General features: G+C 48.5%; 1 protein-coding gene across 1 annotated transcript in view; it reads left to right on the top strand.

Annotated features, from left to right (window-relative positions):
- lamb2l (laminin, beta 2-like) overlaps positions 1-25127 on the top strand; it is a 167771-nt gene that overhangs the window by 12795 nt on the left and 129849 nt on the right. The window contains exon 3 of the mRNA XM_080218612.1: positions 15368-15537. Within this exon, the coding sequence (XP_080074738.1) occupies positions 15368-15537 (170 nt within the window). The remainder of the gene's footprint in view (positions 1-15367; positions 15538-25127) is intronic.

Here is a 25127-nt window from a genome sequence, read left to right as displayed (position 1 = left end):
GGAGCTGTGTGAAATTCTCAGCGCGGTTAGTGACCATGGTTACGTCTCATCGTTTTCATTGCACAGAGAGTGAAATAGTGAGAACGACATCCTCCGAGCCAGGACTGGAGTATCAGGGTTTGTGCTTGTAAGGATGGGTAAAGCTGGAACAGATCCTTGTGTGGTTCCTGCCTGGTTAAACCTGTTCAATGAAAAAGCTGCGAGTGTTTTCCTATCTGCCAATTCCACTGGGGGGTGACGGAGGAGACCAGGAGAGAGATTGTGTGTGAAAGTAATCGGCAAATGTGTAATTGTTCTCAATTGGTTGCCTAGCTACAGATACAAAAGGTTTATAATAGGGCATGCAGAGTTCAAGATACAAAGATCCTCAGTAATGTAGGGTGGGAAACTGGGAGGGAGCTAACCTCGCGATGTCCTGACCAGGATTATATTCATAATCAACACTGACACACTGAGTGAGCACAGCATTCTTCAACCTGCCCTCTTTATACAGAACGTTAAAGCAAGGCCCCCGCTCCAGTGGGTGTGAAACTCAGGCCCCCGCTCCAGTACCAGGGTGACAGACTGGCACTGCCCAAAAGGCATTGCCCTCCCCCTCTCCCCCCGCGACCACCCACAGGGCTCACCGGCCTCCAGTCCCACTGGTGAGGCCAGCACGTCAATTTCCCGTTGCTGGGAATCGTACCTGATCCTCGCCGGTGAAGACCTTCCCTGGCGAGGATGTGAAGGGAAGTGAACCCGGATGACTGAGTCCTGGGTCACTTATAACATTTACATCAGATCATCATGATTATAATCAGCCTCGAGCCCTTCCCAGAGCTGGTAGTGTTGTGAGATCTCATTGGCTTGCTACTCCAGTTGAGTGGTGGGGGTGAGCCAGTAAGATTGCCCCCCTGTTATGTTTCAATAAGATCACCGCTCACTTTTCTAAACTCTAATGAGGAAGGGCCCAATCTGCTTAAATATTCCTCATTGAACAACTCCTCCTTCCCAAGAACCAACCCAGTGAAATTTCCATTCCATCCTCGCCCGTGTCAGGAGTTTGAAGGAGCCTCAATCCAAAGGATTAATTCATTAAACTGCTTCTTTTACCAGTAAATCCCTCCTCGTTGTAGCAAGACATCCTGACTTTTACCTTTTGTCTGTGTTTCCTACATAACAACAATGACTTCACTTTAAAGTACTTCACTGGTTGTAATGTGCTTTAGATAGGGTGGAATTTTCATTGTGGGCAGGACCCGGACAATACAAATGTCCTTGGACCTCGGGTGGGATTTTCCAAGCTTGGGATGAGCGTGGCCAGAGAATCCCTCCCATAGTGCCATCCACAGACGCTATCAAAATGCAAGACTTTCTTTCCTTTCTCTCCCTCCCGTTCTCTCTTTCCAACTCATCGCTCTCCTCATTCCCCTCCTCAGTTCCTGCAGTTACCACTCTCCTCTTCTCTACCTCCTTCTGCTGAACAAGTTATCCGGAATGTTCCCATTCTGTCCTGGGCAACTTGCCTATGACGACATGTTGGGTGGAAATCGGCCCCTGTTCTCTCTCTAACCCCTCGCTCCCACCCCCCCCTCGCCAGGACAGTATAGCTGTGAACACCCCGTTACAGTAGGAGCTGCAGTGGCCTCGTGGGTGAGGGTAGCTGACAGGGTGACATGGGCGATAGCTGACGTGGGTGAGGGTAGCTGACAGGGTGACATGGGTGATAGCTGACGTGGGTGAGGGTGGCTGACAGGGTGACATGGGTGATAGCTGACGTGGGTGAGGGTAGCTGACAGGGCTTGGCTCACATTTTAAGCAGAGTGACTAGGGTGGGGTCTGGTGGTTGACTCACTCACGGAGGCCGGTGCCAGGCAGCCTGTCCTGGCGGATCAGACAATGGGAAAATGGGGGAGGATTCTATTGGAAAATGACCGTGTTTTTTATCAGCCTGTTGTGTGCGAGTACAGAACTGTAAATAATCCACTCACGGAGGATTGGTTGAATTTGATGCCGTGTGGTTATGTGAGGGAATGGTTCCACGGATTAGGATCTGTTTGGAATATGTACTTTGTACTGGTTTTTTTCGGAGCGGCGTGTTCTATTAATCATTGACTGGCCTCCAGCGCTCTGGTGACTACAGGAGAACACCAGCTGTGGCGAGTGCAGGGAGTTACTTGGGCGGGTATCGTGTCTGACTGCAGGTTAGATGTCAGCTGTTTGACTCTTGACACTTTTCCATTTCACCCTGGTCTCCGTGTCTGAAGGTTGAGGGGGTTGAAGCCTTAATCCAAAGGCATAATCCAGGCCCAAACCCCCAGGGCGGTGCCGAGGGAGTCTTTTGGATGAAATCTTTAACCAAGGTTCGGAGTGCCCAGCTAGGTGGGCATAAAGGAAATTGAAAATAAGTAGAAGTGTTCTCCCAGGGACCCTGAACAATATTTACCCTTCAGCGAACAGCACTGGAAACAGCTTATCGGGTTACCTGTCTGTGGGAACTTGCTGTGCACAAATTGGCTGCCAATTTTCCTGCATTATAACAATAGCTGGATGCTATAGAAATGCAGTGCTTATTTCTTTCTTGAATGTGACTCCAGTTTCATACTGACATGATTGACTCTTAACTCCCTCTGAATTGGCTCAATGAGGCCATCAGTATTTCAAATCACTCCAAGAAATGCCAACATTACACCTTCCCAGGACAACTCCTTAACACAGATATTTACAGTCTATATTAATAACTTAGATAATGAGACAGAATATTGTATCCAACTCTTTTTAAACTCATTCATGGCATCTCTAATTGCCCTTGAACTGAGCAGCTCGATAAGCCTGTAAAATGTTAACCACATCGCTGGAGTCACATGTAGGCCAGACCGGGTAAGGACAGCAGATTTCCTTCCCTAAAGGACATTAGTGAACCCGATGGGGTTTTAAGATAATTAAAAATAGTTTCATGGTCATCATTCAATGTTTAATTCCAGATTTTTACTGAATTCAAATTTCACCATTGGCCATGGCAAGATTCAAACCTGGGCTGCCAGAGAAACTCCCTGAGTCACTGGTCACATCTGCCAGTGCCTCCCCAGTGCTGAGGATACAGAGGGTGGATGGGAATGTGAGATGTGGGGAGGACACAGGGCTGCAAAGGGGGCATTGATTGGCTAAGGGAGTGAATAACAGATTGACAGGTGGAACACAATGTGGGTATAGAACCATAGAAATTAGGAGCAGCCAGAGACCACTCAGCCCTTCAAACCTCTTCCACCATTCATTATGACCATGGCTGATCATCCAAATCAATAGCCTGATCTCTCCTTCCCTCCATATCCTTCACTGTAAGTGTTGTGTCTCACTGCTTGAAAATATCCAATGTTTTGGCCTCAGCTGCTTTCTGTGGGAGTGAATTCCACAGGCTGACCACTCTCTGGGTGAAAATATTTCTCCTCATCTCAGTCCTAAACTGTCTAAATCCTCAGACTGTGACCCCCTGGTTCTGGACACCCCCACCACCATTGGGAATATCCTCCCTGCATCCACCCTGTCTAGTCCTGTTAGAATTTTATACATTTCTATGCGATCTCCCACATTCTTCTAAACTCCAGCAAATACAATCCTAACCGGCTCAATCTCTCTCGTACATCATTCCCGCCGTCAGAGGAATCAGTCTGGTAAACTTTCTCTGCAAGAACAGAGCAAGAACATCCTTTCTCAATGTGACCAAAACTGCACACAGTATTCCAGGTGTGGCTGACCAAGGTTCTGTATAACTGCAGCAAGACCACCCCCCACCCCCCCACCCCCCCACCGTTCCTGAACTCAAAACCTCTCACCATAAGGACCAACATCCCATCTACCTTCTTTACCGCCTGCTGTACCTGCGTACTTACCTGCACAAGGACACCCAGGTCCCTCTGCACTCCCCCCTCCCCCAATTTACACCCATTCAGATAATAATCTGCCCCCTGTCTTTGCTGTGAGGTGCGAGGTTATTGCTATGTATGTGTGAGGTTATTTACTTTGACAGTAAGAATTGAAATGCAGAGTATATTTTGAAAGGTGCAAGTTCTGGAAATGCTGATAGTTTCTGGATCACTGCCTGAGTTGGTGAAGGCTGGCTCAGATTGGAGAGCTGAACGTGTGGCTCAGAGACTGGTGTGGGGGGAGTGGGTTTCGATCGATGGGGCACTGGCACCAGGACTGGGGAGAGAGGGAGCTGGAACGTTTGGACGGTCTACACCTGACCTGGAACCAGTGTTTTGACAAGTCACATGAATAGAGCAGCGGAGAGTATTTAAACTAAATAGTGAAGAGCAAACATCAAAGAGCAAGATATTAATGAGTTTTAAAAAATTACCGGAGAAATTAATGGGATTGAAAGTAAATAAATGTCCTGATGATCCACATCCCAGAGTGTTGGAAATGGTGTGTGTGGAGAATGTGAATGCATTGTGTCGGGGGGGAGGTGATTTTCCTGTCCCGCTTGTCACGGGAGTTGTAGTAGGCGCTGGGGTGCAAATGTCTGTTGATTTCGGGCAGGATTTTCCAGTTTTTGGGCAGCGCAATGGGGAAAACCCACCCCAAGGGGAGGGTGAACAGCCAGTGGTCGTGTTACACATCGGTACAAACGATATAGGTTTAAAGAAAAAGGGATGAGGTTCTAAAAGCAGAATATAGGGAGTTAGGAAGCAAGCTGAAAAGTATGATCTCAAAGGCCGTGATCTCAGGATTACTGCCTGTGCCGTGTGCTAATCAGAGCAGAAACAGCAGGATTTACAGGATGAATACATGACTGAAAGGATGGAGTGAGCGCGAGGGTTTCAGATTCCTGGGGCATTGGGACTGGTTCTAGGGGAGGTGGGACCTGTATAAATTGGATGGGTTACACCTGGGCAGGATGTCAGAAAATTCCAGCACAGGAACAGGCCCTTCGGCCCCTCCAAGCCTGCACTGACCATGCTGCCCCCGACTGAACTAAAACCCCCGACCCTTCCGGGGACCATATCCGTCTATTCCCATCCTATTTATGTATTAGTCCAGATGCTCCTTAAAACTCACTATCGTATCCGCTTCCACTCCCTCCCCCAGCAGCGAGTTCCAGGTACCCACTACCCTCTGTGTAAAAAATCTGCCTCGTACATCTCCTTTAAACCTTGCCCCTCGCACCTTAAACCTGTCCCCCCCCGAGTAATTGACTCTTCCACCCTGGGAAAAAGCTTCTAACTATCCACTCTGTCCATGTCTCTCATAATCTTGTAGGCTTCTATCAGGTCTCCCCTCAATCCTCTGTCGCTCCAGTGAGAACAAACCAAGTTTCTCCAACCTCTCCTCATAGCTAATGCCCTCCATACCAGGGGCAACACCCTGGTAAATCTTTCCTGTACCCTCTCCAAAGCCTCCACACCCTTCTGGTAGTGAGGCAACCAGAATTGAACACTATATTCCAAGTGCGGCCTAACTAAGGTTCTATAAAGCTGCAACATGACTTGCTGATTTTAAACTCAGTGCCCCAGCCGATGAAGGCAAGCATGCCGTATGCCTTCTTGACTACCTTCTCCACCTGCATTGCCATTTTCAGTGACCTGTGTACCTGTACACCCAGATCCCTCTGCCTATCAATACTCTTAAGGGTTCTGCCATTTACTGTATATTTCCTATCTTTATTAGACCTTCCAAAATGCATTACCTCACATTTATCTGGATTAAACTCCATCTGCCATCTCTCTGCCCAAGTCTCCAACTGATCTATATCCTGCTGTATCCTCTGATGGTCCTCATCGCTATCTGCAAATCCACCAACCTTTGTGTCATCCACAAACTTACTAATCAATCCAGTTACACTTTCCTCCAGATCATTTATATATATTACAAACAGCAAAGGTCCCAGCACTGATCCCTGAGGATCACCACTTATCACAGCCCTCCATTCAGAAGTGCACCCTTCCACTGCTACCCTCTGTCTTCTTTGACCAAGCCAGTTTTGTATCCACCTTGCCAGCTCACCTCCGATCCCATGCCACTTCACCTTCTGCACCAGACTGCCATGACGGACCTTGTCAAAGGCCTGACTGAAGTCCATGTAGACAACATCCACTGCCCTACCCTCATCAATCATCTCCATCACTTCCTCAAAAAACTCGATCAATTCCCCTTCACAAAACCATGTTGCCTCTCATTAATACGTCCACTTATTTCCAAGCAGGAATAAATCCTGTCTCGAAGAATCCTCTCCAGTAATTTCCCTACCACTGGTGTAAGGCTCACTGGCCTGTAATTACCTGGATTATTCTTGCTAACCTTCTTAAACAAAGGAAGGTTCCTTGGTGGGGTGAAACTTGCTAGAGTGGCTGGGAGGGTTTAAACTAATAGGGCAGGAGGATGGGAACCTTTGCAATGATTCAGAGCAGAGGGAATTAAGAACAAGAGAAAAAGACAGTAAGAAGAATCAGGAAAGTGATAGGCAGAGAAATCGAGAGCCAGATCAGGAGCGAGTAAAAAATAGTGGGAAAGGGAAAAGAAGTGTTAAAAGCGCTCACCTTAAAGTTCCGTACCTGAATGTTTGGAGCATTCAGAACAAAATGGATGAATTAGTTGCACAGATAGATGTAAAGGGGTATGATATAGTCAGCTTTACGGAGACGTGGCCCCAAGGTGAGCAAGGATGGGAACTAAACATTGAGGCTGTTCAGTGTTTCGGAAGGACAGACGGAAAGGAAAGGCTGTGCATTGTTGATTAAAGATGATATTGATACGATATTGAGGAATGATATTCGCATAGATGATGTGGAATCTGTATGGGTCAAGTTAAGAAACAATCCCATTGGTGGGAGTGGTATACAGACCACCAAACGATAGGGGAATTTTGGGAAAAGCAGTCAGTCTGCCGGTGCAGTGGGTCTGTTTGGGAAATCAGAGATAGAACATGGAACATTCCAGCGCAGTACAGGCCCTTCGGCCCTCGATGTTGCACCGACCAGTGGAACCAATCTAATGACCCTCTAACCTAAACTATTCCAGTGTTATCCATATGCCTATCCACTGACCATTTGAACGCCCTTGAGATGCGAGATTGGTGATGCGTGTGATGAAGGAACATCTGTGAATGTGGGTGACTTTAACCTGCAGATAGATTGGGACAGTCAAACGAGTCACGGTGCAATAAAGGAGGAATTTCTGGAGTGTGTACGGGATGGTTTTCTGTAGCAATACGCTGAGGAACCAACAAGGGAGCAGGCGTGGTGGACTGGGTGTTGTGTAATGAGAAAGGATTAGTCGGCAATCTGGTTGTGGGAGAATCCTTGGGGATGAGTGACCGTAATGTGGTGGGATTCTTTATCAAGGTGGACAATGATGTCGCTGATTCTGAGACCAGGCTCCTGAATCTCAGTGAAGGGAACTGTGATGGTGAGAGGCATGGATTGGCCATGAGGGACTGGGAAACATTACCAAGAGGAAAGTTTCAGATTCCCAACTCACTTTGTGTGAGGAAGTGCTTTCTCCGATTTTGCCCCCCCGAGTGACCTGGTTCTTGTTTGAAGGTTCTGCCCCTTGTTCTGGATTCCCCCATCCCAAACCAGACAAAACCATTTCTCTCTTTCAACCTCATTAAATTCCTTAATCATCTTACAGTAATTGTGGTGTTTATCATTTCCAACACAATCCATGTCAGTGTAACCTGTCCCAATAATCCAAGGTGTGTCTCCTTGGATTCGTGATGTTGCCCATCAGATATTGGCATCAAACAGACCCACCGCACCGGCAGACTGACTGCCCCTGACCCTGTGCCGGGCAGGAAATAACCTTTTCATTATCACATCCGTATTCCTTCCCACTCAAATTGGTTACTTTTATTTGCTTTTCTTATGCCGCTTTCAGGAGTTAATGATTAGAAGCTAAATTCTCCAGGAACTAAGGTAGAGATGTGAGAATATTTTGCCTGTAGGTGTGTGAGCCTCAGGATCACTAATGTGGAATATTTGAAATAGTTTGGATGCCTCCGTGTTGAACTTTACCTTCTGAGCGCTTCCACTTTGTTTGGCTGTTTGGGAGCTGGGGACAGCCCCTCCCAGCAGGAGACACAGCTGTCTACAGGGCTTTCAACAGAGATGTGAATGAAGAACTTCAGCAAACACTGCAATGAACAGAGAAAAATGTCCCAGCTGTTTAATCAAACAGCATTTACATGTTGGAAATCCAGATTCCCAATGCACGGCTTCAAGATGAGATATAAAACTTTGACTGTTGTGATTCAATTCCCCAATAGTGGAGTGTCGCACTGTCAGAGGGTCAGTACTGAGGGAGTGCCGCACTGTCAGAGGGTCAGTGCTGAGGGAGTGCCGCACTGTCAGAGGGTCAGTGCTGAGGGAGTGCCGCACTGTCAGAGGGTCAGTGCTGAGGGAGCGCCGCACTGTCAGAGGGTCAGTGCTGAGGGAGTGCCGCACTGTCAGAGGGTCAGTGCTGAGGGAGTGCTGCACTGTCAGAGGGTCAGTGCTGAGGGAGTACCGCACTGTCAGAGGGTCAGTGCTGAGGGAGTGCCGCACAGTCAGAGAGTCAGTGCTGAGGGAGTGCCGCACTGTCAGAGGGTCAGTTTTTACAGAAGGGCAGTGCCGTTACCCATTGAATCCTGGCCAATTTTTATCCCGTGATCCAACATGACTGAAATCTGATTTTCTGACAATGATCACATCACACTCTGTGGGATCTTGCTGCACACACAGGTGCTGCCCAATTTCCTGCATTACAGCAATGACTAAACTTCAAAATGAGTATTTCATTCGCTGTAGAACTTCTTGAATGTTCTGAGGTCGTGAAATGCATGTTGGAAATGTGAGTTTATTTTGTCGGCTGGTTCCATTCCTGGTGAATGAGGAGCTCTCACATTCAGGAGTTTTAGGGACAGTCCTCACTGGGCCAGCCCTGTAACCAGTACTGGAGGCATCACTGGTTCTACCGGCAAAACACTGGCTGTAACTGCGGTGAGATTAATTTTTGGTCGATTTTAGGTGTTGTGCAGAGGAATGAATTTTAAAACTCAGACACACCGACCTTATTTCATTTCCCTGTTAACTCGCGTGAAGACGTTGACTCCCGCTGAGATACAATTCTCCAGCTGACAGGTCTCACCTGAACCCCCGTTATTTATCACCTCACCTGGACACTGAGCATTGGAAGTATTCCGGTCATGAGCAGAATGTGTCACTGCTGAAACCTCCGATACCCAGCAGCCCATCACCAGGCTCCCTGGAGACACATTCCAAACAGGACTACCTGGAAAGTGAAATATTCCAGCCCCAGGCCCCAGCGTGGAGCTTTGTTTCAAACAGGTGGCCCTCCCAGATGTGCAGAAGATTTTCCAAGATGGGAAATCAATCAAATTGACAGAATTGATGTGATTTTTAAATCAGTTTGGAGTTTCGAAAGGGCAGCGATTTCCCAGTCACTGAGCCCAAGGTGTGGAATTTGCTCCCTTCATCCATTCACCGGAAAAACATTTTTGCTTCTAGTTTAGTGAGTTTACTTAACAGAGCAAGATGAGTCACACTAGCGCTCATTCAACACTTCCCATATCAAGCACAAAGGGTAAATACTGCACAGATTAAATACAGAGTAAAGCTCCCTCTACACTGTCCCCCATCAAACACTCCCAGAACAGGTACAGCACGGGGTTAGATACAGAGTAAAGCTCCCTCTACACTGTCCCCCCATCAAACACTCCCAGGACAGGTACAGCATGGGGTTAGATACAGAGTAAAGCTCCGTCTACACTGTCCCCCCATCAAACACTCCCTGGACAGGTACAGCACAGGGTTAGATACAGAGTAAAGCTCCCTCTACACTGTCCCCATCAAACACTCCCAGGACAGGTACAGCACGGGGTTAGATACAGTAAATGTGTGGTTTTTGTGTGTTTTTTGTATGCCCCACCAGTGGTGCTGTGACATTGAGTTTAGTTCCCACCCGGATCAGGATTGACATTGTCAGTGAGTGCTCACAGACAGACTGAAACGATTAAGAAAGAAAGGGAAATGTGCAGGAGGGACCCCCGTTCTAGACTAGCGAATTCTCCAATGAATTTATTGCATTGTGTTTACATGGCCGCTGTTTCCTCCCCCTTGGAGATTTGTTTGGACCCTGGCAGACAGGGGTTAAAGAGAGTGAGCTGTGGTGAGTGAGGTTTGAGTATTGTTATTGCTGTGCTTGGATTGGTACCAATCCAGATATTGTTGGCTCGGTGAGGTTGAGGTGTACCAGCTGGCTGTACTCCTTTCAACTGTTCCAAATACAGAACAGTGACATTTACCTTGCTCACTGTGCCACAGAAAGAGGTCATTGAAAAACTGCTCCATACTAAAAGGGACAAAGAATTCTCCCTCTGAAACGTTGGTCTAGATGCTTTGCCACTGCGCTGTCTAAAACATCCCCCTCACATCCCCCTCCCTACCTCCCGTAACCTCTCACACTCCCATTTGTATCTCCAATCTCTCCAGCTTCCCCGACCCACCTCCCCATTCCTCACCCCACCCATCCCACCATAGAATAACTTCACCCACAGGCTGCCTGCTGTGGGGAAGGTCGGGTCCATGCAGCTGTACAGGGCATTGGTGAGGCCGCAGCTGGAGTACTGTGTGCAGTTTTGGGCGCCGCACCTGCGCAAAGATATTTTGGCCTTGGAGGGAGTGCAGAGGAGGTTTACTAGGCTGATACCGGAGTTGAGGGGGTTGAGCTATGAGGAGAGGCTGAATGAACTAGGCTTGTACTCGTTGGAGTTTAGAAGAATGAGGGGAGATCTCATTGAGACGTATAAGATGATGAATGGGATGGATAGGATAGAGGTGGAGAGACTCTTCCCGCTCAAAAAAGACAATAGGACTAGGGGGCACAGCCTCAAGATAAAGGGGGGGCGTTTTAGAACGGAGTTGAGGAGGAACTTCTTCACTCAAAGGGTGGTGAATCTCTGGAATTCTCTACCCGTTGAAGTGGTGGAGGCTGCCTCGCTAAATATTTTTAAGACGCGGGTTGATGGGTTTTTGATGAGAGAGGGGATTAAGGGTTATGGGGAGAGGGCCAGAAAGTGGAACTGAGCAGTGACAGATCAGCCATGATCTTATTGAATGGCGGGGCAGGCTCGAAGGGCCAGATGGCCTACTCCTGCTCCTATTTCTTATGTTCTTATGTCCCTGAACAAGCTTCTCACCTCCAGCAGATCAACCAGCCAGCGCTGCGACTAATCCCGGAAAACCTACCCACTGGGGGCTCCACACAGGATATTTCTGGCACAGTCCAGCCCAATGCTTTCACCCTGCCCCACAGCTGCCAACTTACCCATTTCCTGCACTTAAATCAGAACTATAAACTCAACTCCAAGTTTATCTAAACTCACTCAGTTCATCAATCTCAATCTTTCTTCATGATAAATCTCTCACTGTGACTGTCCGTAGCTCAGGCTGTGGGAGTGGGGAAGGAGGGGGATGGGGTAGTAACGGAGCCACCGGCAAATCCCACTTTCCAGCATTTGGTCCACGGCCCTGCAGGTTGCAGCACTTCAGGTGCACATTCAGACACCTTTTCAATAAGTTGTGGATTTCTGCCTCCGCTACCAATTTACGATAGTGAGTTTTAAGGGAGTCTTGACAAATACATGAATAGGATGGGATACGGTCCCCAGAAGGGTAGGGGGTTTTAGTTCAGTCGGGGCAGCATGGTCGGTGCAGGCTTGGAGGGGCCGAAGGGCCTGTTCCTGTGCTGGAATTTTCTTTGTTCTAGCCTTTCAAGGAACAAGTTCCAGACAACCACCCCCTGCCACCGCCTCCCCCCCCCCCGCCCCCAAACCACCACCCCCCACCCCCCACCCTCCTACAATCCTCTGGATGAAAAAGATTTTCCTCATCTAAACTCTAATCCTTCTACCAATTATTTTAAATCTCTGTCCCTAGTCACTGCCTCTCTGCCACATTTATTTCCCCGTTTATTGTTTTTAAACTTTCTCTCTATTTTCTCTTTCCGTCACCCTCTCCATTCCATCCCACTCTTCTCTCTCTTCCCGTCATTCTCTCTGTCTCCATCCTACTCCTCTTCCCTACCCACGATTTATTTCCCTATCCTTTCCCCCTCTTCTCCCTCTTTCAATCCGTTCAATCTCTGTTTTCTCACCTGCTTCTCTCAATTCTTCCCTCCCTTAACATCTTGCCTCTCTATTCTACCTCGACTGCCCAGTACCTCCATCCTCCATCCCTATCCTCTCTCTCTCTCTCTCCCTCTGTCAAACTGGACATGTGAATCCACTATTTAACAAAAGTGAGAAAGTGAAATCAGAGAAATTGTAACCCTGGAATAATAGACTCCCTGCAGTGCAGAAGGAGGCCATTCAGCCCATCATGTCTACGCCAACTCTCTGAAAGAGCATCCTACTCATACTATCCCCCCCCCCTGCCCACCCCACTGCCGTATCCCTGTAATCCCATTGATTCACTTGGTTAGGGAACAGGCTGAGGATCATGGATATTCCCATTGCCAGAAGGCCAGCCACAAGATCTGTGTTGGGGCCTCATCTGTTCACGCTTCGCAGGAATCACTGAAACAATGGTTGAAAAGGCAAATGCTGACATCTGCTGATGAGGTAGCGATGAGTGCATTGTAAACAGTGTAAATGGAAGCATAAAATTACAAAGAAATTGAATGCGGATTACAGGGTCAACGGCAGGGTTCTAAGGAATGTGGAGGGACAGAGAGATCTTGGGGTTCATATCCACAGATCTCTGAAGGCTGCCACTCAAGTGGATAGAACCGTGAAGAATTGTGTTAGCGTTTATTAACAGGGGGTTAGAGTTTAAGAGCTGTGGGGTTATGCTGCAACTATACCGGACCTTGGTGAGACCACATTTGGAATATTGTGTTCAGTTCTGGTCACCTCACTATGAGAAGGATGTGGAAGCATTGGAGAGAGTGCAGAGGAGATTTACCAGGATGCTACCTGGTTTGGAGGGTAGGTCTTATGAGGAAAGGTTGAGGGAGCTGGGGCTTTTCTCTTTAGAGCGGAGGAGGATGAGAGGCAACTTAATAGAGGTTTATAAGATGATGAGGGGGATTGATGGAGTGGACATGCAGAGACTATTTCCTTGGGTGGATGTGGCTGTTACCAGGGGACATAACTATAAGGTTCATGGTGGGAGATATAGAACATAGAACATTACAGCGCAGAACAGGCCCTTCGGCCCACGATGTTGCGCTGACCAATTAAAAAACAATGACCCTCTAACCTAAACCAATCCCTTTTCGTCCATAAACCTATCCACGGATCTCTTAAACGCCCCCAAACTAGGCGCATTTACAACTGCAGCAGGCAGGGCATTCCAATCCCTCACCACCCTCTGGGTTAAGAACCTACCCCTGACATCCATCCTATAACTACCACCCCTTAATTTAAAGCCATGCCCCCTCGTGCTAGCTTTCTCCATCTGAGGAAAAAGGCTATCACTGTCCACCCTATCTAAACCTCTAATCATCTTATATGTTTCAATAAGATCCCCTCTTAGCCGCCTTCTTTCCAGCGAAAACAACCCCAAATCCCTCAGTCTCTCCTCATAGGACCGCCCCTCCATACCAGGCAACATCCTGGTAAACCTCCTCTGCACCCTCTCCAAAGCCTCCACATCCTTCCTGTAATGTGGGGACCAGAACTGCACACAATACTCCAAGTGCGGCCGCACCAGAGTTTTGTACAGTTGCAACATGACGCTGCGACTCCTAAATTCAATCCCCCTACCAATAAACGCCAAGACACCGTATGCCTTCTTAACAACCTTATCTACTCGATTCCCAACTTTCAGGGATCTATGTACACATACACCTAGATCCCTCTGTTCATCCACACTATTCAAAGTCCTCCCGTTAGCCTTATACTCAACACATCTGTATATAAGAGGGATGTCTGAGGTAGATTCTTTACTCAGAGAGTGGTTGGGGTGTGGAATGCACTGCCTGCTGTGATAGTGGAGTCGGACACTTTAGGAACTTTCAAGCGGTTATTGGATCGGCACATGGAGCACTCCAGAATGATAGGGATTGGGATAGACTGATCTTGGGATTGGACACAATATTAAGGGCCAAAGGACCTGTACTGTTCTATGTTCTAAATATTAAACAAATACAGTCAGTAATACACAAATAAGAGGGGTTACTGAGTGACGGTGTGAGGGAGCTGGATTAACATCAGTACAGATACAGTCAGTAACACAGGGTGCTGGGGGGAGAGAGAGGGGTTACTGAGTGACGGTGTGAGGGAGCTGGATTAACATCAGTACAGATACAGTCAGTAACACAGGGTGCTGGGGGGGGGGGTGGTGGCGGGGAGAGGGGTTACTGAGTGACAGTGTGAGGGAGCTGGATTAACCTCCAGAGATAAATCAATAACACAAAGTGCAAGCAGCAAGAACAGAAAGTGCTGGAAAATCTCAGCAGGTCTGACAGTATCTATGGAGAGAGAACGGAGCCAATGTTCGGAGTCTGGGTGATTCTTTGTCAAAGCTGAAGGAATCTCTCCACAGAGGCTGTCAGACCTGCTGAGATTTTCCAGCACTTCCTGTTTTGGTTTGAGATTCCAGCGTCTGCAGTAATTTCCTTTCATCTTACAGTTTTGCCAGGATGCTTTTGATGAGAAACTAATTATGGGAAGAGACTTGAGATGCTGGGATTGTTCTCACTGTCGGAGAGGAGATCTAATTATAGTTTATAGAATTATAAAAGGTTTCTGACAGAGTAAGTGTTTCCTTGCATTGTCGGAGAGTGTGGAGAGAATTAGGAATGTGGAGAGTGAGGCTGAGACAAAAACTATTCCATCTTATAAAGGTAAAATCATTAATATTTGATCTGAAAACGGTACAGAACTGGAGAGAGAGAGGGAGCGGGCTGGTTGGGTTAGTTTTGGTTGATGGGACAGTGGTCTATCTCTGTGCTGTAACACTGTGGCTGGAGGAAGGAGGGGCTGAGAAAACGGAGGAATTCCCAGGGAATAAGAACTCGGAGCAGGAGTCGGCCATCTGGCCCCTCGAGCCTGCCCCGCCATTCAATAAGATCATGGCTGATCTTTTCATGGACTCAGCTCCACTCACCCGCTCACCACAACCCTTAATCCCTTCACTGTTCAAACATTTATCTATCCTTGTCTTAAAAATGGAAGAGGTTTTGAGAGGCAGGAAGATGGAGTTCTGTCCAGACCTGCTGTGATCTAAATAAATGTTGGAACAGTTTCAGTTTCAGTGGGCTGAATGGCCTCCTGTATTCCCACAAACAACATGTATTTAGGAGTTATTTTATTTATTGTTTGTGTCCAATCTGTCACTGAACCTCTCCTTCACCAACTCTCTGAATCTTTCTCCCTTTCTCCCTGCAGTGGGGAGCAGCCTCGCTCAGGAATTCCCGTCCTTCCCTCACGGATGTACCGAAGGAAGCTGTTACCCAGCAACTGGGAACCTCCTAATCGGCCGGGCTCACAATCTGACTGCCACCTCCACGTGTGGGACGGACGAGCCGAGTGATTACTGCATCGTCAGTCACCTCCAGGTAGGTGTGAGAGAGCAGGGAACCCACAGCCAGTGGGGGGCAGGGGGGGCCGGGGGGGGCGAACGGGGCGAGGGTGGTTGTGGGGGGGGGAGCGGGGAGGTGGGGGGGAGATCAGAGAACCCACAGCCAGTGGGGGACCGGGGGCAGGGGGGGGAGAACTCACGGCCGGTGGGGGACCTGGCGGGGGGGGGGGGGGGGGGGGGTGCAGGAGGACTCACGGACCGGGGGTGGGGGGGGTACTCACAGCCGCTGTGAAATTGTCTCAGGGAGATCCTGAGCCGTGAACAATATCCAGTGATGGAGAAACTCTGCAAAGGGTGTGTCAGCATCACATCCAACTGCAAACCTCAGGCCCCAGACACATTTGTAATCTCAGTTCTGGCAGCTCGTCCCCCTCAGGATTTAGGTTCCAGTTAAAATCTGCCTGAACTATCAGCTGCCCCCAAACTGTAAAAGCAGACAAGCCGCTAAAATTGTCTTCACTTGACCCTCCAATGAGCTAAATTATTGGCCTGATTGTTGACGAGGGTGTCTCCAACTTCCGTGTACACCAGGTAACTAAACTATCATTCGAATGTGCAGTAAGTATTCTCACAACACCAGTGCTCCGAAAGCTCGTGTACCAAATAAACCTGTTGGACTTTAACCCAGTGTTGTGAGACTTCTTACTGTGTCCGCAGTCCAACGCCGGCATCTCCACATCGAGTGTGCGACCACATTGGGTTGTGTATCTGACGCCTCCTCGCTCTGTTTCATTTCTGGGTCAGCTGTGGGACTGTCTGAGCAGCGTAAAATTCCAATCATTGTGTTAAAGTCTCTTTGAATAGTTTTGTTTATTTGTTATGCTGTTTTAAACACACAGGAAACGGGGAGGAATAGTTAGTATATCGTGAGTGATAAATCATCCACACAGGTATTAAAGAACCTGCTTTCTGATTGGCTGTGGTTTGGCGGGATGTCACAAGGATGGATATTTTGAGTGACCAATGGCAGGAGCGTGGGGGCGGAGCAATCGGAGGTTGAAGGTCTTGAGATGAGGAGTTGCTGACACAGTGTGATGGAGCGAATGGCCTCTATGCACATGGTAATTTTATAAATCAAGAACTGGTAACCCTAACAGAGAGAAACATTTCACAACTGGTTACAGGAATGTAGATAATAAGCAATGCAAACCTCAGGACAGTCTTTCCCTGCCTTTTCTCAGCACCCTCCCCCACCCCGCCCCCTCCCCCCACCCCGTCCCCTCCCACAGCCTGTCTCCCACTGAGTGGCCATTAGTTACCCAGCCAGCACTCTGGGGCTGACCAGATCAGGAACGTGTTTCACACCCACTTCTGGGCCTGCTGATCGCTCACACTCCATGGACAAAAACCTCAATGTTTAATGTCCAGGTGGCTTTACTCCTGGTAACTGCGTGGGGTTTATGGGTAGGGCCCGGGTAAGATGCCCTTTTAGAGAGTCAGTACATGCTACATTGCTCTTTAGTGTCCATGTGCAGGTTAAGAGGATTGACCGTGCTAACTGCACAGGGTTATGGGGACAGTGCTGGGGGTGAGCCTGGGTGGGATGCTCTTTTGCAGAGTCAGTGTGGACTTGATGGGCCAAATGGCCTCTTTCTGTACTGCAAAGATTCTATGATTCTACCTCCGTGTCTCCTTGTCTGAATACCAGCCCTGATTCCTTCCGATGAATAATCTGTGCAGAGAGACCACATTCACACAGATAAGATCAAAGTGCTTGTGTAGACACCTCCACGTGGATGCTGCCAACTCAGGAACCCTCCTTATCAACAAATCACAGCTGTAGCCATGCCGACAGCCCTTCAGATGTGGTACGATAGGGAGATGCCTGAGTTTATTTTGTCTACCGCAGCCTCGATGTAATACATAGAAATTCTAGTGAATTGATCATGGCCCCGGGGCAGGTGGTGCTGGCAATCCAGTAACGGGTACATTCAACACAATTTGGCACCTTCCTGTGCCCACCTCATTGTACTGAATTCAATTGGGGAGGCGGGGGGGAGGTGTGCGCAATGAGACTCCACTAACAATTTGAAATACAATACAATTCCAAAAGCAACATTCTTAAAATATTCCTTCTGAAAGGTTCAGTGTGCTGCAGAAAGCAGGGAAGAAATTCTGCGTGATCAACGGTAGCCATGATATTGCCAGTGTTGGACTGGGGTGGGCACAGTGACGAGTCTCATAACAAAGTCCAGCAGGTTTATTTGGTAACACGAGCTTTCAGAACACTGCCCCTTTATCAGGTGAGTGCAGGACTGGGTTCACAGACAGGGCACATACAGAAACAAACTCAATTACAAAATAATGGTTGGAATGCGAGTCTTAACAGGTAATCAAGTCTTTACAAGTGCAGACAATGTGGGTGGAGAGAGCGTTAAGCACAAGTTAAAGAAATATGTATTGTCTCCAGACAGGACAGTTAGTGAGATTTTGCAAACCCAGGCAAGTCACGGGGGTTACAGATAGATAGTGCGACATGAACCCAAGATCCCTGTTGAGGCTGTCCTCATGTGTGTGGAACTTGGCTATCAGTCTCTGCTCGGCAACTCTGCACTGTCGTGTGTTGTGAAGGCCGCCTTGGAGAATGCTTACCCGAAGGTCAGAGGCTGAATGCCCGTGACCACTGAAGTGTTCGCCAACAGGAAGGGAACAGTCTTGCCTGGTGATTGTTGAGCGATGTTCATTCATCCGTTGTCGTAGTGTCTGCATGGTCTCCCCAATGTACCATGCTTCGGGACATCCTTTCCTGCAGCATATCAGGTAGACAACGTTGGTCGAGTTGCAAGAGTATGTACCGTGTACCCGGTGGATGGTATTCTCACGTGTGATGATGGTATCCATGTTGATGATCCGGCATGTCTTGCAGAGGTTGCTGTGGCAGGGTTGTGTGGTGTTGCGAACAATGGTCTGTTTGAGGTTGTGCGGTTGTTTGAAGGCAAGAAGTGGGGGTGTGGGGATAGCCCTGGCGAGATGTTCGTCTTCATCAATGATATGTTGAAGGCTCCGGAAAAGACCTGTAAAGACTTGATTACTTGTTAAGACTCACATTCTAACCATTATCTTGTAATTAAGTTTGTTTCTGTATGTGCCCTGTCTGTGAATCAAATCCTGCACTCACCGGATAAAGGGGCAGTGTTCTGAAAGCTCGTGTTACCAAATAAACCTGCTGGACTTTAACCTGGTGAGACTACTGGCTGAATGATCGAGTGAGATCTGCATTTATATAGCAGCCCCTCTCGGGTATTCAAAAGGACTTTATAGAATGTACTCACTGCTGTAATGACAGGATTCACCACCCTTTGAGTGAAGAAGTTCCTCCTCAACTCCGTTCTAAACCACCCCCCCTTTATCTTGAGGCTGTGCCCCCTAGTCCTATTATCCTTTCTGAGCGGGAAGAGCCTCTCCACCTCTATCCTATCCATCCCATTCATCATCTTATACGTCTCAATGAGATCTCCCCTCTTTCTTCTAAACTCTAACGAGTACAAGCCTAGTTTATTCAGCCTCTCCTCATAGCTCAACCCCCTCAACTCTGGTATCAGCCTAGTAAACCTCCTCTGCACTCCCTCCAAGGCCAAAATATCCTTGCGTAAGTACGGCGCCCAAAACTGCACACAGTACTCCAGCTGCGGCCTCACCAGTGCCCTGTACGGTTGCAGAAAGACCTCCCTACTTTTATATTCAATCCCCCTCGCTATGAAGGCCAGCATCCCATTCGCCTTCCTGACCACCTGCTGCACCTGCAGGCTGGGTTTTTGCGACTCATGCACAAGGACCCCGAGGCGAATGGGATGCTGGCCTTCATAGCGAGGGGGATTGAATATAAAAGTAGGGAGGTCTTGCTGCAGCTGTATAGGGCATTGGTGAGGCCGCAGCTGGAGTACTGTGTGCAGTTTTGGTCACCGCACTTACGCAAGGATATTTTGGCCTTGGAGGGAGTGCAGAGGAGGTTTACTAGGCTGATACCGGAGTTGAGGGGGTTGAGCTATGAGGAGAGGCTGAATAAACTAGGCTTGTACTCGTTAGAGTTTAGAAGAATGAGGGGAGATCTCATTGAGACGTATAAGATGATGAATGGGATGGATAGGATAGAGGTGGAGAGACTCTTCCCGCTCAAAAAAGACAGTAGGACTAGGGGGCACAGCCTCAAGATAAAAGGGGGGCGGTTTAGAACGGAGTTGAGGAGGAACTTCTTCACTCAAAGGGTGGTGAATCTCTGGAATTCTCTGCCCGTTGAAGTGGTGGAGGCTGCCTCGCTAAATATTTTTAAGACGCGGGTTGATGGGTTTTTGATAAGAGAGGGGATTAAGGGTTATGGGGAGAGGGCGGGAAAGTGGAACTGAGCAGCGACAGATCAGCCATGATCTTATTGAATGGCAGGGCAGGCTCGAAGGGCTAGATGGCCTACTCCTGCTCCTATTTCTTATGTTCTTATGTCCCTCTGCACTGTCGCTTGTTGCAGTTTTTCGCCACGTAAGTAATAGTCCTTCCTATCATTATTCCTACCAAAGTGGACCACCTCACACTTGCCAACATTAAATTCCATTTGCCAGTTCCTGGCCCATTGGCCCAGTCTATCTAGATCCTTCTGCAGACTCTCCACACCCTCTGCACAATTTGCTGTTCCACCAATTTTGGTGTCATCAGCAAATTTCGACACCATACACTCGGTTCCCTCCTCCAGATCATCTATATAAATGGTAAATAGCTGAGGCCCCAGCACCGACCCCTGGGGCACTCCACTAGTCACCAACCGCCAATCCGAATAGCACCCACTGACCCCCACTCTCTGCCTCCTATTTGACAGCCAATCCTCTATCCACGCTAACACCCTACCCCCAACTCCATGCCCCCTAACCTTCTGTAATAACCTCTTGTGAGGCACCTTATCAAACGCCTTCTGAAAATCAAGAAAGACCACATCCACCGGCTCTCCTCTATCCACCGCCCTAGATACATCCTCATAGAACTCCAATAAATTTGTCAGACACGACTTTCCCTCAACAAATTCTCTGCCCGTTGAAGTGGTGGAGGCTGCCTCGCTAAATATTTTTAAGACGCGGGTTGATGGGTTTTTGATAAGAGAGGGGATTAAGGGTTATGGGGAGAGGGCGGGAATGTGGAACTGAACCACGACAGATCAGCCATGATCTTATTGAATGGCGGGACAGGCTCGAAGGGCTAGATGGCCTACTCCTGCTCCTATTTCTTATGTTGTTATGAAATCTCCGCCCAGTAACTGCAGTAAGGCATACTGATCACCAAATCTGCTTTTAATCGTGTTAAGAGGTCTCACAACAACAGGTTAAAATCCGACAGGTTTATTTGGAATCACGAGCTTTCAAAGGTGAACCTGATGAAGGAGCAGTGCTCCGAACCCCAGTCCAATACCGGCAGCTCCACATTAGATTTCGTCACGTCGGCTGAGATGTTACTAACTGCCCAGTGAGAAGGTTCCCTACTCTGCTCCCAACACTGAGCATTGGTCTTAAAGCTTTTCTTGAGAGGACAGACTTGTCCCACCCTCCCCCACCCTCCCCTCCCCTGTTCCACCCTCCCCTCCCCTGTTCCACCCTCCCCTCCCCTGCCCCACCCTCCCCTCCCCTACCCTATCCTCCCCTCCCCTGTTCCCTCAGTCAACACTCTGAGGGTGCAGAGGAGATGTACCAGGAGGTGAGGGACATTTGTTTTGCGCTGAGACTGATGCTGGGAGATTGAATGGAGGTGTTGAGAATGGTGAGGGGTTTTACCAGAGTAAATAAGGAGAAGTATGCAGAGGGACACAGAGTGAGAGGGGCAGTAGGTGTGGCCTGCAGGACTTTGTGAATGAGCAAGGGTGTAGCGAGAGTAACTGTGTCTCTCTGGGACTCAGACTCTGAGAGTGAAGCAGAACGACCTCAGGAGGAACCTGAGAGAAACACCACGAGCCTCAGTAAATCAAACAAGCTGGCCAGCCAGCACAGAGCTGTATCAGCAGAACCAACATACTCTGGAGTGGTCAAAATGAATATTGCACGGACACATTGAAGGAAAAGCTGAATAAATACACCCAGAGAAAGGATTGTGTCGACAGAATGAGATGAAATGGGGTGGGAAGACGTTTGGGTGGAGCATATCAACTAGCATGGACTAGTTGGGCCAAATGGCCTGTTTATGTGCTGTAACTTCAATCTAAACGGATGCAGGAGGAGGCTGGAATCAAACTGCACAGCTCCCTGTTCAACCCGTAGAATCTCAAACAAAAATCTCAGTAAAACAGATGGTGAATTTTGATATTTTGCCATGGCAGTCCGTGTTTGTGGAAGAGTAAACCTCCTGGAATAAGCAAGGAGCCAGCAGGAGAACCTCCCACAGCTGGATGGAATGGAGGATGTGCTGATACAGAGTGTGGGAATACAGGAATCCTTCAACTCATTCCTAGATGTTAACTCTTCATTGCCAAATTTTTGCGTATCTATTTTGAAATATCTGAGAGGTTGTTTGTAGTTTCCAATCTGTTGCTCCTTTATCCCCTCGTATCTCGTCTTAGCTCATGGCTGACAACACAAAGATAGGTAGGAAAGTAAATTATAAAGAGGATAGAAGGAGACTACAGAGGGATATCGATAGATTAAATGAGTGGGCAAAAATGTGGCAAATGTGAAGTTATCCATTTTGGTGGGAAGAATAAAAGGGAAGCTGATTATCTAAATGGTGAGAGATTGCAGAGCTCTGTAGAGCAGAGGGATCTGGGTGTCTGAGTGAATGAATCATAAAAGGCTAGTATACCAATACAGCGAGTAATTAGGAAAGTGAATAGAATGTGACTGTTTAATGTGAGGGGAACTGATTACAAAAATAGGGAGGTTATGCTGCACTGATACAGGTGTGATCACATCTGGAGTAGTGTGTATGGTATGGGCCTGGGATTTTCTGGTTCTACACAGCCCATCGCTGCTGCAAGCGAGGACAGAGTATTTGACGCTCAGCCAAATCTCCATTCATTGCAGCGAAACCAGCAAATCCCGTCCACGTGAATAACTGAAAGATTCCGCCCAAGGACTCCTCATTTGAAGAATGATGGAAATGCATCAGAACCAGTTCAGAGAAGGTTTATCGGACGAATACCAGGAAAGGGCAGGTTGTCTAATGAAGGAAGGTTGGAGAGGTTAGATTTGTAGTCACTGGAGTTTTGAAGAGTAAGAGGCAACCTGTTTGAAATCTTTAAGACCCTGAGGGGTATTGACAGGGCGGATATGGAGAGAATATTCCCTCTTGAGAATCTAGAATTAGGAGTCGCTGTTTAAGACAGAGATGAGGAGAATCTTTTTCCTGTCAGAGAGTTGAGAATCTCTGGAACTCTCTCCCTCAAAAGGCAGTGGAAGCAAAATTTTTAAATATTTTGAAGATTGAGCTGGAGAGATTCTTGATTAACACGGGGCTGAAAGGTTTCCGAGGGTCAACAGGAATGTGGGGTTGAGGTTATAATCAGATCAGCCATAATATTGAAAGGGGGAGCAGGCTCGGGGGGCCGAGTGGCCTATTCCGACTCTTAATTTGCATGTTCATAACCTATTTAATATGTTTTTAATACGGACTGTACCCCAGTGAGAGTCAGTGTGTGTGTGTGGGACCCCAGTGAGAGTCAGTGTGTGTGGGACTCGTACCCCAGTGAGAGTCAGTGTGTGTGGGACCCGTACCCCAGTGAGAGTCAGTGTGTGTGGGACCCGTACCCCAGTGAGAGTCAGTGTGTGTGGGGGACCCGTACCCCAGTGAGAGTCAGTGTGTGTGGGACCCGTACCCCAGTGAGAGTCAGTGTGTGGGGGACCCCTTCAGTGCTACACTGGGTCTGTTGGGATAATCCTGAGAGTGAAACTTGAAGCGATGACCTTCAGACTCGGAGCTGGGAGTGTTACAGACTGACACAGAGAAGGAATGAAATTAAACTGCAGAACATTTTGCAATTGTAGCCGTTTCTGTAACAAAGGCTCTGGGTGTTCCGGTGATAATGGAACTGTGCAGAGGGAAGGTCAAACACAAAACACACTGTCTTATTTGACTTGGCTTCTGCCCAGGATGAAGGGAAGGGGAGCGGCGCAGCGCAAATGGAGTCAAAATGTAATAACACGGCTGAGTGAGAAATTACAGGGTGAAAATACACACAAAGTTACAACAAATGTTTGGAATATCAGAGTGGAATTGGCCCTGACCTGAACACTCTGTACCACAGTGCAGGCACTGAGGAGTGTGTCTCTGCTCAGATCCTGCAGCACCCTGACTCACTAATACACTGACTCAGGTGATGTAATTCATTGCTGACGGGACTGATAATCCAGAGTGCAAGAGTTCAAACCTCGTCAGCGCAAATCCCCATTTATTTTCTGCACAGAATTCTGTAGTTTAAACATCGTAGCATCAGGCCATTCAGCCCAACTGTCCATGCTGGTATATGTTCTCCACTCAAGCTCCCTCCCATCCCCTCATCACCTACCCTATCACCATCTCCTTCTATTTCTCTCCGAATCCATCCAGTTCCACCTTAAACATATCGATACAACTCACCTCAACCACTCCCCGTGGGAGCGAGCCCCACATTCTCCCCACTCCCCGTGGGAGCGAGTCCCACATTCTCCCCACTCCCCGTGGGAGCGAGTCCCACATTCTCCCCACTCCCCGTGGGAGCGAGTCCCACATTCTCCCCACTCCCCATGGGAGCGAGACCCACATTCTCCCCACTCCCCGTGGGAGCGAGTCCCACATTCTCCCCCACTCCCCGTGGGAGCGAGTCCCACATTCTCCCCACTCCCTGGGAAAGGGAGTTTGTTCTGAATTCCCCATTATTCAGTAACTCCTATTTTTTGCCTCTTCTGGTCCCACCTGTGGGTGAAAAAATATTTTCCCCATTCACCTTTTCTCTCTCCATTCAGGACACATCTCCCTGTCTTTGGGGGGTGCTGGGGGAGGGAGGGGGTTTATTTTAGCATGTTGAGGTGGGTGTGTTTCTGATCAGGTGACAGGTACAAACAGCTGAGCTGTCACTGACTCAAAGTTCAGAGAAATCCACCACCTTTTAACCTGACTGCAATCTGCAGCGCGCACTGAGAGATTTACAACATGGACACAGGCCCTTCAGCCCAACGAGCCCATGCTGCCCACGTTTTACCACCAAGTTAGTCCCAGTTGTCCACATTTGGCTCATATCCCTCAATTCCCATCTGACCCGTGTAACTACCATGTCCGTGTCACTGGGATCCATGCCTGCAATTATTCCCACAATTAGAAAAGGCCACATCGACAGACTCAACACCGACACCAAACCCAACACTGACCCCCCCCACCCCACCTCCCCCACCCCCGCAACTACCCCCCACCCCACCCCCCAACACCCCCCAACCCCCCCCACCCCACCTCCCCCACCCCCGCAACTCCCCCCCCACCCCACCCCCCAACCCCCCCCACCCCACCTCCCCCATCCCCCCACACCCCCCACATGCCGATATTGGAGAAAATTTCGCCCAGTGTTTCAGGTCAATAACTTTTCATCGGAGTCATACAGCACCAGTTACACATTGTGTAAGGTTAGCAGCT

This window comes from Carcharhinus amblyrhynchos, chromosome 3 (assembly GCF_965287045.1).
Source record: "Carcharhinus amblyrhynchos chromosome 3, sCarAmb.v2.hapA, whole genome shotgun sequence".
NCBI classification, from domain to species: Eukaryota; Metazoa; Chordata; class Chondrichthyes; order Carcharhiniformes; family Carcharhinidae; genus Carcharhinus; species Carcharhinus amblyrhynchos.
This window is presented reverse-complemented; position numbering and strand designations above follow the sequence as displayed.